This window comes from Dermacentor variabilis, chromosome 2 (genome assembly GCF_050947875.1).
Source record: "Dermacentor variabilis isolate Ectoservices chromosome 2, ASM5094787v1, whole genome shotgun sequence".
NCBI lineage: Eukaryota > Metazoa > Arthropoda > Arachnida > Ixodida > Ixodidae > Dermacentor > Dermacentor variabilis.
In genome coordinates this window covers 260,909,459-260,925,734 of record NC_134569.1, presented here as the reverse complement: position 1 = coordinate 260,925,734, position 16,276 = coordinate 260,909,459, and the positions used below count along the sequence as shown (strand labels likewise).

At 46.6% G+C, this 16,276-nt stretch overlaps 1 protein-coding gene across 1 annotated transcript in view; it reads left to right on the top strand.

Annotated features, from left to right (window-relative positions):
• LOC142573273 (chitinase-3-like protein 1) overlaps window positions 1-16,276 on the top strand; it is a 372,557-nt gene that overhangs the window by 154,241 nt on the left and 202,040 nt on the right. Inside the window, exon 6 of the mRNA XM_075682907.1 lies at window positions 13,315-13,424. Within this exon, the coding sequence (XP_075539022.1) occupies window positions 13,315-13,424 (110 nt within the window). The remainder of the gene's footprint in view (window positions 1-13,314; window positions 13,425-16,276) is intronic.

The window sequence follows — 16,276 nt, the reverse complement described above, 5'->3', positions numbered from 1 at the left end:
TGGCCCCGCAACAACTTAAACGTTCTTTCGGTACTCACGCTTGTCGAAAACGCGACGAGCAATTGCCAAGAGTGATAACATGGGAGTGTGCTGCTTGTGCAAGCAGAACGCGCAAAAGATAACGCCGAGGACGTCAAACTAGGAACTTCTAACTGTAAAATTCTCTCTTCTGGATGACTGAAAACAAGCTTTGCACCCACGCATTTGTCTTGAGTGCGAGTAGAAAGAATTTTGCGAGCGTCCAGCATTATCTGGTTGAGTGCCTGTGTTGTGGCCACTTCTGTGTATGCCAGCGCAGCTGGCGTAACGCGTTCCAGCTAGCATTTAAAACGCGTGCGCCCAAAACCGAAACCTCAGGTGACAACGCGGACGGCTTTGGCCGCGCAGTCAATTCGGCCGCTGGGCTCTATGGGGGTATGGTATGGTATGAAGAACTTTATTTAGGTCCTGAGGGATCAGTCTGGGACTGATGCGGGCCGCTCCCACGTCGGTACAGAGAGGCCGAGCCCCTCTGCCAGCACACGGGCCCTCTGGACAGCCCTGAGTTGGTCCGCCAGCACTTCACTGTGCAGCATTCGCTGCCACCACTGTTCAACTCGAGAACCATCACCGGCCAACGCCAAGCAGCGCCACAGCATGTGTTGTAAATCGAGCAAACCCCCACACTTACTACAATAGACTGCGGTGGTGGTGGCGAACGGCATCGCAGAAAGCATAACGAAGTTCTTCGATACTTGCAGTTGCGGCTATCCTTCCGTGGAAACATCGCCCACGTGGCACCGGCGCTGACAGAGGAATCCTTCCACGATTACATCCAGCAGTGACGTCATCGAGCTCCTTAAAAGAACAAGGCTTCGCTGGCATCGGTGCATTTGCTCTGCGGTGGTGGTGGCGAACGGCATCGCAGAAAGCATAACCAAGTTCTTCGATACTTGCAGTTGCGGCTATCCTTCCGTGGAAACATCGCCCACGTGGCACCGGCGCTGACAGAGGAATCCTTCCACGATTACATCCAGCAGTGACGTCATCGAGCTCCTTAAAAGAACAAGGCTTCGCTGGCATCGGTGCATTTGCTCTGCGGTGGTGGTGGCGAACGGCATCGCAGAAAGCATAACCAAGTTCTTCGATACTTGCAGTTGCGGCTATCCTTCCGTGGAAACATCGCCCACGTGGCACCGGCGCTGACAGAGGAATCCTTCCACGATTACATCCAGCAGTGACGTCATCGAGCTCCTTAAAAGAACAAGGCTTCGCTGGCATCGGTGCATTTGCTCTGCGGTGGTGGTGGCGAACGGCATCGCAGAAAGCATAACCAAGTTCTTCGATACTTGCAGTTGCGGCTATCCTTCCGTGGAAACATCGCCCACGTGGCACCGGCGCTGACAGAGGAATCCTTCCACGATTACATCCAGCAGTGACGTCATCGAGCTCCTTAAAAGAACAAGGCTTCGCTGGCATCGGTGCATTTGCTCTGCGGTGGTGGTGGCGAACGGCATCGCAGAAAGCATAACCAAGTTCTTCGATACTTGCAGTTGCGGCTATCCTTCCGTGGAAACATCGCCCACGTGGCACCGGCGCTGACAGAGGAATCCTTCCACGATTACATCCAGCAGTGACGTCATCGAGCTCCTTAAAAGAACAAGGCTTCGCTGGCATCGGTGCATTTGCTCTGCGGTGGTGGTGGCGAACGGCATCGCAGAAAGCATAACCAAGTTCTTCGATACTTGCAGGTTGGTGCTGGTGCAAACTGTACCTTTTAGTAGAAGTATTGCTTGCTCCTTGCCACCACCACTGCTGCTTCTAATGTTACTCTGATGCACTTTTTTTGATTAGAAATGCCTGTGTCTGTACTTTGTCTAGTCTGCAATGACACCCTTCCAGAATCAGGCCCGTACCCTATGTGCACAGAATGCGGCTTTGGTTACCACCTCGGTGCATGCTCAGGCGTAACTAAGTCCGCGTTTAAAGCACAAGATGACGTGACAAAGAATAATTGGAAATGTCAGACGTGTGTTGTATTAGCAGCTCGAATTGCCGCTGACGTGCGAAAAGAGAAACACGAGCAAGCTTCAGGAGTTGAACGGATGTTGTCTGAAATTAACAAGCAGTTGATGCAACTACCGGCCATTATGAATAAAGTTGAAGAACTCATGCTGCTGAAGCACACAGTAGGCAAATTAGAGCAAACTGTGCAGCATTTCTCGGATGCGTATGATCAAGTGCTGGCTACAATGAAAACACATTCTTCAGAGATAGCTGCTTTGAAAAAGAAGGTCGAAGAAGCTGAGGTAAACAATGGTAAAGAAGAAATCTCTAAACTGCGACAGCAAGTTAACCAAATTGAGCAGTATAGCAGGCACCACAATCTGGAAATTCATGGTATTCCGCACAGTGACAATGAAGTACTGCTTGACAAAGTAAACAACTTAGCGAAAACACTGCAACTTGCCGAACTGTCTCGAGCAGATGTTGAACGTATGCATAGGCTTCCACCCAAACCAGGCAAAGAACCTGTAGTACTCGTCCGTTTTGTATCCCGTGTCATGCGGGATGAATGGATGACAAAAAAGAATGATTTGAAAGCAAGGAAATCGAATGTTTACTTCCTTGATAATCTGACGCCAGAAAACAAGAAGCTTCTGTGGGAAATGAAGCTACGATGTCAGGAGAAGCATTACCAATTCGCTTGGCATAGGGACGGCAAACTGTTCGTGCGCAGGGCTCAGGGCGAGAGCGCAATCCGTATTGCATGCGAAGCTGATTTATCTCTGATACGCTGACTTTCTCGTGCCTTCTGGGCGTTACAGATTACTTTTTCTCATGGCGGGTACATGCGCATCAGCTTACTATGACAGTTCTTCATTTACATCTGCCATAAATGCTTCATTTTTTCTAAAAGATAACAAGCTATCTATCTTTCATTTAAATGCTAGGAGCCTGAAAAATAAATATATGGAAACGGAAACTTATTTGGAATCTTTAGAACACAAATTCGAAGTCCTAGCTTTTACTGAGACGTGGTTCACAAGCGCGGATGATATTGTTCAGTTTGATGGTTATAAATGTGAAGGTGTTTATCGTAAACACCGCCGTGGTGGAGGTACTTCACTTTATTTGAAAAACGATCTGTCCTACGAGCTGCTGTGCGAATTCTCGTGCGTTACTGATTCCTATGAGTGTATTGCTGTAAAATGTTGTAGATATTTTATTGCATCAGTGTACCGTCCTCCTTCAGGTGATCTTGATTTCATTGAATTCATTACCAAAATATTGGAATATGCTTCTGATCTGAGTTTCCCGGTTGTTTTGGTTGGCGATATGAACATTAACTTATTATTACCTACTGCTCACACTCAACAATTCATTGACGTACTGCATTCTTATAATTGCACTAACACAATTTGTTCGCCAACCAGAATAACGCCAGATTCTGAATCATTAATTGATATATGTATAACGAACCACGATCCAAATGATGTTTTTTCGGGAATTCTCACCTCTGATTTAAGTGATCATTTGCCGGTATTTTGTTTTTTGCCACGACATGAAAACAAAAGAAGGTGTTTTCGAAGTCAACTTTCTTTCTGTCGCCACTTTAGCGATGAGAATATGAGTTCCTTTCGCTCCATGATAGAGAATACAGACTGGTCTACAGTGTATAGCGAAAATGATCCGAATATTTCGTATGATACGTTTATTCAGATAATAAAATCGTGTTATGATGCTGCTTTCCCACTACAACAAATAAAGACCTACAAGAAAGCTAGGAAGCCGTGGGTAACTCGAGAGATGTATAAAAGAATGCAGAAACGTGACAAATTATTTGATACATTTATTCGGTACAGGGATCTTGCGATACTAAATGAATACAAGAAAATAAGAAACAAGTTGACTTCAGACCTCAAAAAAGCTAGAAACAGGTATTACGAACATATGTTTTCTACGGTATCAAACAATCCAAAGAAATTATGGAATGCAGTTCGCAGGTTAAAAGGAACCCAGTATAACACAAACCCGAATACTCTAACGATTGGTGACACTGAATACAGTGAAACTTCCTTGGCCAATAAATTCAACGATCATTTTTTACTTGGTGGTGGGTCATCCCACTCTAGTGGTTCATTACTGCCACCTGAAAGATTTCTAAACCACGAGACTTCCAATTCTATCTTCCTATCACCCTGCACTGAAACGGAAGTGTATTCCGTTCTTAAGGCTTTAAAAAAAGATACTGCAGCAGGGACTGATGACATAAAAGCAGGACCAATCATATCTGTTGCTGATGTTGTCTCGGCTCCATTATGCCATATCTGTAACAGTGCTTTCGTGAATGGTATTTTCCCCGATTCTATGAAAATTGCCAAAGTGATTGTATTGCATAAGGGAGGCTCTGTCGCTGATTTAAATAATTATAGACCGATATCCATATTACCTCTTTTCTCAAAAGTGTTGGAACGACTCGTAAAGTGCAGACTAACTAAATTTCTAGATAAAAACCACGCCCTTGTGGACCAACAGTTTGGCTTCCGTGAACACAGATCTACTGAAATGGCACTTGTTAAGATCAAAGAAAAACTCCTTAGTAACATCGAGAACAAACTATATACGGTTGGTCTTTTCCTGGATATTAGAAAAGCTTTCGACTCCATTGAACACACTATCCTATTTAATAAACTGTCATACTACGGAGTTCGCGGAGTGGCCCTGAAACTGATTCAGGATTACTTCACTACCAGACAACAATACACGTGTTATAATGGGTTTTGTTCACACAAGAAAGAAATTGCACTCGGTGTCCCTCAAGGGTCAATTTTGGGTCCCCTGTTCTTTATTCTATACGTAAACGATATTGTAAACATACCGCTTACTCCAGACATAGTCTTGTATGCTGACGACACAAGTTTGTTTTTCTCAGGTGACAGTCTACGAGTGCTAGAAATTACAGCTAATAATTGGTTAGATCGACTTTTAGTTTGGTTATCAGCAAACCACCTGCAGTTAAACGTCAATAAAACAAAATATGTGGTTTTTAAGCCTAGAAATAGGCCTGATGACTGTGCTTTTTGTGTAAAGTTCAATAGTTGTGTAATCGAGCGGACTTCAGCTTTTAAATTTTTAGGTGTGCTTTTTGATGAGAACCTGAGTTTTACACCTCATGTAACGAAGATTCATTCTAGCATTTGTAGGTCAATAGGCATATTGTGTAAAATTAGATACCTTGTTCCTACTTGGTTGAAACGCCGTCTGTATTATGCTTTAATTCAGTCTCATCTTAGTTATTGCCTGTTGGTATGGGGGACTACATTCCAATCAAACTTGGATCGATTGATATGTCTCCAAAAACAAGCAGTTCGCTGTGTTGAGAACCTTGGACACCGCGATCACACGGCACCTTTTTTCACAAAGCATGCACTTTTAAAAATTAATCAACTGTACGAACTTAAGCTCGCTATATACATACGAGGCGAACTCGTGAAAAATTCACTCATTCTTTATCAAAACCACCTCTCAAGCTACACCCAATACAATTTCAGGCATGACCATATTAGAGTTCCATTTTGCAGGACGAACTACGGTAGAAAACAACTAGCATACTTAGTCCCATCCTTCATAAATGCACATCCTAACACGATCACTATAGCGCAGAACTTCAGATCATTAAACTGCTTTAAAAGTGCAATGAAAAAATATTTGCTTTCCCTTTCTGATTGACATTGTGCTAATTGGTTTTTGTGTCTTTTACGTACAATTATTTTAAGTGCGTTTCATTTTGTGCTTGTAAATAGATAAAGTTCTTTTTTCGTGTTCATATTACTCTGTTGATCCTAAACTATCTCTACTTGGAAAGTTGTATAGTGATTGTTGAATTTAATGCACGTATGTTTGCAATGTATGCTATGTATGTCTAATCCACGCTATTGATATGTGTGTATACTATCTGTATGTTATATGCTACCGCACTGTTGAGCAATGTATGGGTGACAGGGCCTTAGTCAGGCAGACAATGTACTGCCTTTAGCCTTGCCATCCAAGACCTTCACTGTGTCTAAATCAATGCTGCATAAATAAATAAATAAAACCCCGCAGTCCGGATTAATTTTATTCATGATGACCGGGTTAGGGTACGTCCGTGTCTGCAGAAGCCTTAATGTAACCGCCTGCGGCCTACTTAATTTAGGATGTGGCGACGGGAATGCCCTGCGCCCTATGTAATAGTGCTTGGTGATTTCGTTGTAGGTTAACAGTTGGTTCCTGTACTCAGGAGTGGGAGATCCAGCCCCTTCAGGGAGTACACGGCACACTAATCCTCGTGCCTCCCTGTGCGCCACCTCGTTGAGGTTACGCGGGGCTCCCTCCACTGTCCCCATGTGCGCCGGGAACCAAGTAACGGTATGCGAAGTGATATCCCTACCCTGCAGCAGTCTGTTAGCCGGTTCCGCAACAAGTCCTCTCGAGAAGGCTGTAATCGCAGAGCGCGAGTCGCTAAACACCAAAACTCTTCTAGAATCAATTAGTGCTAGAGCAATAGCCACCTGTTCAGCAACCCCTGGGTCTTTGGTATAAATGGAAGCAGCATTTTTAACGCTCCCTTTGCCATCTACTACCACCACCGAATAAGCATTTTTACCATTAATCCATGCGGCGTCAACAAACGCAGACTCCTCCTCCTGATCCGTTGCCTCTCGCAACAAAGCCCTAGCTCTCGCGACCCGCCTCCCTACATTGTGCACGGGGTGCACATTCCGCGGAAATGGACGAACCATGATATTTGCCCTAAGGTTCACGTTCAATTAGTGTAGGGGCGCCCTATCGTGCGACACAGCCACCGATTCTTCAATTGACTGTAATATATACCTACCCGCTGGTGTACCTAGCAACCGCTCCCTCTGTGCGGTACGTTGAGCCTCAGCAATTTCATCTAAAGTATTATGCAAACCCAGTCGTAACAACATATCGTTTGACGTAGTCATAGGCAGACCAAGCGCAGCCTTGATGGCTTTTTTGATTAATACTTCCAATTTATTTTTCTCCCCCCTATTCCAATTTAGCATAGCTGCCACATACGAGAAATGACACATAATAAATGCATGAACTAAGCGCATCGCACCTTCTTCCCCTAAACCCCTATGCCTATTAGAGATCCTTCTTATAAGTCTTATGGCCTCCTCCGTTTTCTTGGTAATACGCTGAATGGTTCTAATGTTCGATCCGTTCGCTTCAAGTACAAAACCCAGGACCCTGATTGCTTCAACTTTGGGTATCACCGACCCTTCCCTAGTATGAATTCTAATGCAAGGCTCAACTTCCGGTACCCAACCCCTCGGCCTACGACCTAGCTTCTTAGATTTGAAGATCAACAACTCCGACTTTTTAGTGGAGCACTTGAGCCCCATGAGACCCAGGTACTCCTCCGTAAGCGTTACCACCTGTTGCAGCCTAGCCTCAAGCTCTCCATCACTACCACCGACACTCCATATAGTAATGTCATCCGTGTAGATAGAATAGCCAATATCCTGGACAGTGTCCAGTCTATTAGCCAACTTCGACATCGCCAGATTGAATAACATAGGCGAGAGTACGGATCCCTGCGGAGTACCACAGCAACCCAATTTAACGACTTCCGATTTTATCTCCCCAAACCTGAGACATGTCTTTCTATCCGTAAGGAAAGCCTTGACAAAATTGAAAAGCCGCTGCCCCATATTCAAGTCCGATAGCACCCGTAGAATGAAAGAATGTCGGATTTTTTCGAAAGCTTTTTCCACATCAAGTCCGATTAGTGCCTTAGTATCCCTTGTTCGCCGGTCAAGGATCTGATGCTTAATCCTGATCATAGCATCCTGAGTCGAGAGGCCGGGCCGAAATCCTATCATCGAATGCGGAAAGACCCCATTGCCCTCAACATAACGCGTTAGCCTATTTAAAATGGCATGCTCAGCGACTTTTCCCCAACACGACGTCAGGGAAATGGGTCTGAGATTTTCAAGCCCTATGGCCTTCCCCGGTTTGGGTATCAGAACAGTAGTTGCCAGTTTCCACTCTTCCGGGAAAGAGCCTTCCTTCCATAGGCAATTGATCTGCCGCGTAAGGAACTCAATTGACCCATCGTCTAAATTCCGTAGCATTTTATTCGTAATGCCATCCGGCCCTGATGCCGATCGACCATTAAGATTCTGCAGCGCCATCCTGATATCACTTTCAGTAAATTACGCATCCATAGCTGCATTTTCGTCTCCACTATATTCCAAAACCACATCAGGTGTATCGTGCCAGGTCTCCAAAATAAGGTATCTCTGAGCCAAATCCTTTAGCAACTCCTGCTCCGTGGAGTCCCGACACGCCTGATGGACCAGCTTACCTATCACAGTCCTCTGATTAGACTTAGTGTTTGTCTCATCTAGTAAATGTCTGAGCAAACTCCATGCGCCTCCCCTCTTAATGCGACCATCAATAGAATTGCACACTTCATCCCATTGCTGCTTGCACAGTACCCGACAATGGTCTTCAATTTCCTGATTAACCACTGCTATACGCTTTCTAAGCCTTCTATTTAATCTCTGACCCTTCCATCTCGCTAACATCGACTGCTTTGCTTCCAACAAATGTGCCAGGCGACTATCCATGTGTTCCGTGTCAATATCGGTCTGAACCTCTTTAGTGGACGCCTCAACGTCACTTTTAAGCTGACTAGTCCACTGTTCCAAGGTCAACTCATTTCCTTCATCATCGATTCTCTGCGCTCTTCTTTTCCTAAATGCATCCCAGTCAACCATCCTGAATGTGCGCTCCTTTTTATTAGCCACTGCCAAAGTAATCATAAGTATGTAATGATCGCTACCAAAATCTTTATTAGAATTGGACCAGGACGAATCCACCACCCCCCGAACAAAAGTGAGATCAGGTGTCGAATCTCTACATGTCGACGTGCCACATCTGGTGGGATACGAGGGGTCTGTAATCAGAGTTAAATTCAAGTCTAGTGCCTGCTGCCATAGTGTCTCCCCCTTAATAGTGCTACAAACATACTTCCACACATGATATGGTGCATTGAAGTCCCCTCCAATAAGCAACGGTGCACCCTTAGCCAGATTGGTTGCCTTGATCAAGAGAGATTTGAAACTCTGCTTCGTGTCCCGGGGGCTACTGTACAGGTTAAGCAGGTAAACGCTCCTCTGACATGACCTTTGCCGACCTAAGATTACTTCCACCATAATATATTCAATCTTGCAATCTGCCATGTGAAGATCATGTCTAATATACGCCAACCTCCTATTAATGAGAGTAGCGAGTCCTCTGCCCTGTTCATTATCCTTAGCTTCCGCTTTGAAATTTGTTAAGGTCACGTTAGACGTCAGTGTTTCCTGTAACATGATAACTTGAGGCTTGACACCATGCGTTCTAACAAACTGCTGCAGAGACGCCTTCTTATGATTGAACCCCCTACAATTCCACTGCCAAATACTAAATGAACTATTTAATAGAGCCATCTTGACCACGGAAAATTGGTGAACTAGTTTTGAGCTCAAGTCCACTCGGCGATTTACCCTGCTGGGCTAGCGGCCGAGTGCACTCCCGCTCCATAACAGGGACCACTGTCTCGTTTAGATATATTTCAATTTTGCCTAATCTCTGATCCGTGATATTTTCCCGTTCTTCTATCCGCTCCAGTCTACTAATGATCTGATTTACACTTTCTTGCAATGTCGCCATCATTGCTTTAAGCTCGGAACCGACTTTACCCTGAATCCGTACGGTCGAGGATAAGGCCCTCTTTTTCGGAGCAGGCGTCTCTTCGTCCGCCATGTTCTGTTCTGCGACCTCCACAGACCTTGGTACCTCAACCGAGTCATCATGTTTCCCAGTCTGTCTTAAGCTATCGTTGTTACCGGAAGGTAAGCCGTTCCTAAGTTCAGCTATCTCTTTGATAAGCCCGTCAATGGCTGCTTTTAAACTACGATTCTCTCTCTCCAATTGCGCAATCCTATCCCTATCCTTATTACCATCCACATGCTCCTGGCGCTGCTCGGGCGCTCGGCCGGCGCTGATGCCACCCTTGACCTTGTCAGCCCAGGTGGTCTGGCTCCCAGCTGCGCCGTCGCCGCCACCAGCTGCAGGAAAGCGCACCCGCGCCTCCATAGAAACGGATCGGCTCCTGGTCGTACGAGTCCCAGAAGATGGCCGCTGCCTCGACCTGGAGCGGCTCCTAGAGCGCGACCGTCCCTTAGAGCGTTGGTGGGCGCTCACCAGCTGCAGCATCTCGGCTGCCTCTTGTTCCGCCGTTAGCTCCGCCCTGGCTCTCTCATGTCGTCGAACACGCATGACGTAGGGAAGCTGGTATCGTTGTCTGCATTATTTATCCGCGGTCAGGTGTCGTCCGCCACAAAGCTTGCAACAAGGCACACAGTTGTGATCCTCTTCAGGGTTCCGAGCCCCGCATCCTCGGCATTCAAAACAATCGGGGGCTGGGCAGACGTCCGCCCGATGTCCAAGCTTGCCACACACATAACATACATCCAACTGCTTTCGATACAGGAAGCACCGTACCAGAGTTGGCCCATATCTGACGAAATTGGGCACCTTTAACCCATCGAAAACAATGATGAGTGATCCTGTGTTTTTGATGCGTTTGGCCGCCATAGCCAGCGGATTGCGATCGTTAACAATGTTCCGCTCAAGTGTCGCGGGGCCATCCATAATGCCTACATTGCGAATGACCCCCTTACACGTAGTGTGTAGGGCCGTCTCGTACGCACTGACTTCAAAATCCTTGTCTGCCACTCTTATTGACCTGATTCTCACATATCGTTCAGCGTTGCTCCTTTCTGGCGTACTAGCCACCAAGATATTTTGCATAAAGTTCGGGCAAATAACATCTTCCCGAATCTGTTCAATACCGAGGCCTGCCGCCACTACGATTGCCTTGCCCACCGCTGTAGAGCTAACTTTCTCCAAATTCAGTCCACCCCGTGGGCGAATAACTATTTTGATGTGTTCTTGTGGCATCGGTGGCATGCGCGACGCCTTCACAATGCGATTCTTGATTGCCGAGCCTCCGCGCCGTTCACCTTCGCCCCGTCGTTCAGGCATCTCACTTGGCGAACCGCCATCACCTAATCCATGCCTCGTCGTAGTTCTAGATTTTCGGTTGGACACTGTCCGCCATCCCAGGTCTTCAGTAAAGTCCTCCGCCGGGAGCACTTCCCCTTCAACGTGCATTGCTGCCATGCCGCGCTAGGTCTACCAGACGCTCGCTCTCGGCCAGCGTGGCATGAGCACAAAAGTTCCAATGAAGTCCAAAAAAGGGGCGGCCCACCTCAAAATCAGGTATCCGCTGAATCTTCTCCTCTTCACGGATCCGATGATATCAAATTTACACCACTAGGTATGGGGGTGTCCGCTGTTGATTCCTTTCTTTATGGGCATAGGCTATGTTGGGCCGACGGCTTTGAGTGCGTTGTGTTCTCTCCGTTCAGATTGCGTTGGAGCAGAACGATGGTCGCAGCTGCCGCTGCCGCGCTTCCTTGGCGTGTCGACAGCGACTGTCCACGATCATCGAGTGTGACGCGTTCATGTTTGCCTGTGCGCGCAGACATCGTGCTTATCAATTTAGTTAGTAAGCAAATGTTTACAAGTTTATACACCGGATGAAACTGCTATTGCCTTTCGGGTGAAACTACGACTTCTTCCCCCTTCCTATGTCTTTCGGGACAAGAAATGAATGCTATTCTTAAGATGTCTTACACATAGACCTTTCTACTCTGCGGGGGTTCTGAGTGAGTACAGGGTGCTTACTGACAGTCTCAAGGTGTATATCACCTTAATATGATTAGAAATATAACAGTGCAGTGACACACCACATTTTCATCGGCGTCCTGTAGTGGCGTATATGCAGCCAGGGTCCCTATTTGCATTTCGCTCATTACACGCCGCTCCTGCGAAGTCCGCGCACGGTGCGTGTTTGAATATGCTATTTGACATGGATTCAAGTGCATGCAGCAACGGAGAAATTTTAAAGCATATTTGGTCATTGAAGAGCGCCACATATTCAGCGTCACATACTCAGTGACCCAAGTTGATATCAAAGAGTATAATTCGCCGGTCGCGGTGGCTTAGCGACTATGGTGGTGCGTTGCTACGCACGGAGGTCGCGGGATTAAATCCCGGCCGCATTTCGATGAGGCCGAAATGCAAAAAACGCCCGTCTCCCGTGCATTGGCGGCACGTTAAAGATCCTCTGTTGGTAAAATGATTCCACAGTGCCCCGCTATGGCGTGCCTCATAATAAAATCGTGATTTTGGTACGCAAAACTCCAGAATTCAATGCAAGGAGATTCATTGAAGAGCGGCACACACGCACTAGCACATACGAAGTGACGCAAAATGTGCTGCCTCAGCACAGCATTGATTGAACAAAGCAGCAGCAGCAGCAGCAGCAGCAGCAGCATGGGCTGGGGTGGGTTTGGCAGGCATTCTCCGATCATAAAGAGCAGGTTGCCATTACCCCTCAAGAGAAAAGTGTATAATAGCTGTGTCTTACCAGTACTCACCTACGGGGCAGAAACCTGGAGACTTAAATTGAGGACGACGCAATGAGCTATGGAAAGAAGAATGATGGGTGTAACGTTAAGAGCAGGGTGGGTGAGGGAACAAACGCGTGGTAATGACATCTTAGTTGCAATCAAGAAAAATAAATGGGGGAGGAGGACATGTAATGAGGAGGGAAAATAACCGATGGTCATTAAGGGTTATTGACTGGATTCTAAGGGAAGGGAAGCCTAGCAAGGGACGCCAGAAAGTTAGCAGAGTGGATGAGAATAAGAAGTTTGTAGGGACGACATGGCCAGAATTAGTACATGAGCCGGGTTGTTGGAGAAGTATGGGAGAGGCCTTTGCCCTACAGTGGGCGTAACCAGGCTGATGATGATGGTGTGACTATTTGCGAAGGACAAACCTATTGCTGCAGGCCTTCGAGAGGTGCGCCCGGTCTCGAAGTCCTGCTTTCTTGCGAGGCCTGTGAATGTTGCTTTGACCTTTTGAATATGGATTCTGAAAGGCACGCTAGGGCTTCAATGGTTTAAGTGATCAATCATCAGTCTCCACCTTTACTGAAGAGGACAATTTAATTTACTACAGATTGTCGCTATACCAAGTGCTGACCTTTGCCCTTAATTCTTGCCAAACAACCTTCCTGAATACTTATTGGGAGCATCCAGTGCATGCAATTTGAGAAATTTTATCTGAATACTTAGCAACATTCCTGAGAAGTATTACCGCGCTTGCCACGTCCACTTTGTTCTTCCTTAACTGCTGCAGGACTTCCGTACATACATGAACGAGACGAAGAAGGACTTCCTGCTGAGTGCCAGTATTTCTGCCGTTCCAGCACTCATGGTATCCGCCTACGATGTGCAGGGGCTGGCTAGGTATGTGCTAGCAAAGAAGGCTTTCTTGTTACCTAGTGTTCTGTTGATCACGTGTAATGCTCAATACCTTGTAAAATGACGAGCGATCTAATATTTAAATATTTATTTGACGTAATATTGGATACATCTATGATTAGACAGTTCCCAAGAAGTGGAAGCATCTTACAAGCTCTCTTATTGCCAGAGCAATAAGAACACTCCGGAGCACTCACGTCACACACACACACACACACACACACACACACACACACACACACACACACACACACACACACACACACACACACACACACACACACACACACACACACACACACACACACACACACACACACACACACACACACACACACACACACACACACACACACACACACACACACACACACACACACACACACACACACACACACACACACACACACACACACACACACACACACACACACACACACACACACACACACACACACACACACACACACACACACACACACACACACACACACACACACACACACACACACACACACACACACACACACACACACACACACACACACACACACATTGTAAGCATTATTCATACGCTTCATATTCGCACATGTACTTACTCATCATCACCATTTTGGCGCCTGGTGTTGGGACTCTCACGCGAGAGAATAAAGAAGAGACTGGCTGCCTAAGCCTTGTCTCACAAGTGGTAGAGTGCGCTGTCTAGTTTCTTCGTCCTCTCGCTACCGGTCTCTCTCCAGCTTCACCTACACTACATCCCTGGAGCTCCGCTCGGGTCGCCGCCTCTACCAACTACACTCGACCATGTCCCAAGACCAACAGACCAATATACCACGACATCCACCTTGCCTGCTCCTCCGGGAACCCCTTCTTGGACGGTCACCAACCCTCAGAAGGATCCACCGGTGTTTGCTGGGCTTCCAGGTGACGACATTGAAGACTGGCTAGAGCTGTACGAGCACATGAGTGACTTTAAGCACTGGAACGAATCTGCAAAACTTGCTCACATTGCCTTCTACCTCACCGGCGTCGCCAAAACTTGGTTTAACACTCATGAGCTCGATTTCGTCAACTGGAGCACTTTCAAACACCACCTACGCGAGATTTTCGCGAACTCGTCTTTCCGCTTCGATATCGCCAAGAAGCTTGCTGAGCGGGTTGGGCACTCGGGCGAGTCGTACACTTCGTACATAGAGGACGTCCTTGCCCTCTGCCGCCGCGTGAACACCTCGATTGGAGAGAGTAGTGTTCCTGTATATGCTCCCGCAGGGAGCAGAGTTGCGCATAGGTCCGGTTTATGATCTAGCTCTGCAGTGGAGCCACTCCTCGCGCGCGCAGGAGGCAAATGCCGCGCGGTGTTCCAATTGCTTTTTTGCCTGCTGGTCGCGAGCTACATGCGGTAACTGTACGCAAGCGCTGAGCAAGATGACACTTTTTAATGCAGGCCAAGCTCGAATGATTCACGTAGCCGTAGAGGTACCAACCCCCCGAATTTTTTAGTTTGTGTGTACATATATACACACACATATACGAACTTACGCACGAATGCACATATAAAGTATAGGACCCCCTCGATCCCTCGAAATAAAATCTTTACTACGCCCGTGGCTCGAACAGCTTAAAAGTTCACGTGCAAAAGCGCATTACCTTGCAACAAAAAGCGGTGCGATGTTTTTGAGCACGCATGTGATGTTTTCTCGCGGAGCCCGAAGACAAGAAATGTTTTAAAGGGTGTTTAGAGAAAACGTCACGCACGTGTGGTAGACAAATTCTGTGAGCACATTTTGGCTGCCGGAACGAGACGAATAATGAATGTTGCCAACGGAATGATCTTGCCTGCAATTATGTCAGTGACCGTTGACCGTCATTCATCACTAAACGTCGTTCACAGCAGCTGCACGTTTTCGATATATGTGATGCAGACACGTAAATTTAAACGCATTTGAAATGTTCACATGCGCACATCTTATGCAAAGCTTATTTTTACGATTCATACCGCAAACGTAACAGCTGCTTCGTAGCAGCAAATCTGCAAGTGGAAAAAGATGCAAGATGCACGAGCTTCTAGATCAAATTTATTTCGTACAAGGGAATGGATGAGCAATGGCCAGTGGCAGCAGGAGATGAGTGCTGGTTCTTGGAGCCTTGGGGGTGCTTAATTCAAAGCCACTGGAAAGGCAACAAGCTATTATGAGTAACAACAGGTTATTTTTATTGGACCAGCTAATCACATACGATGACAAACTGGCAAAGTAATTATTCACACATTGCAGACACATATGACAGCACATTCTTCTCTATCTCTTCATACTACTCAGGTTAATTTACTATAAAACGGAACTTATTAAACGTACAAAAATAATTTCACATTCCTCACGTCGACTAAGGCTGATCGAAGAAGCAAGATATTGCGGGCGCTGAATGCTGAAGCTAACCCAACTGTCCTATAAGCGGGAGCGCACGCGTTTTCGCTTACTACAAAACAATGAACACCAGCACATCAATCGACTCTACATGGAATATCAGAACGCCGACAAAAAAAGAAACGGAGCAGAGAAAAGCCATGATGCAGCGGGCCAATTTCACCCTCTAGTATTTACTCTGTCCTGAACACACTTTTCTGGAGCCGTATAGTCAGAACAATCGTACAAGCAACAAAGCGAATTGAGCGAGTTCTTGGCGAACATTCTTGGCGTATATGTGCAGCGCTACACAGACGTGTCGTCTTTCCTTTGTACCGCGTCTGTGTCGCGCTGCAAATATACACCAAAAATTGCACAACTGAACAATCTCTCATGCCAGGCGTACGCATTTCAGCGTCTACAGGAGTGTTAATC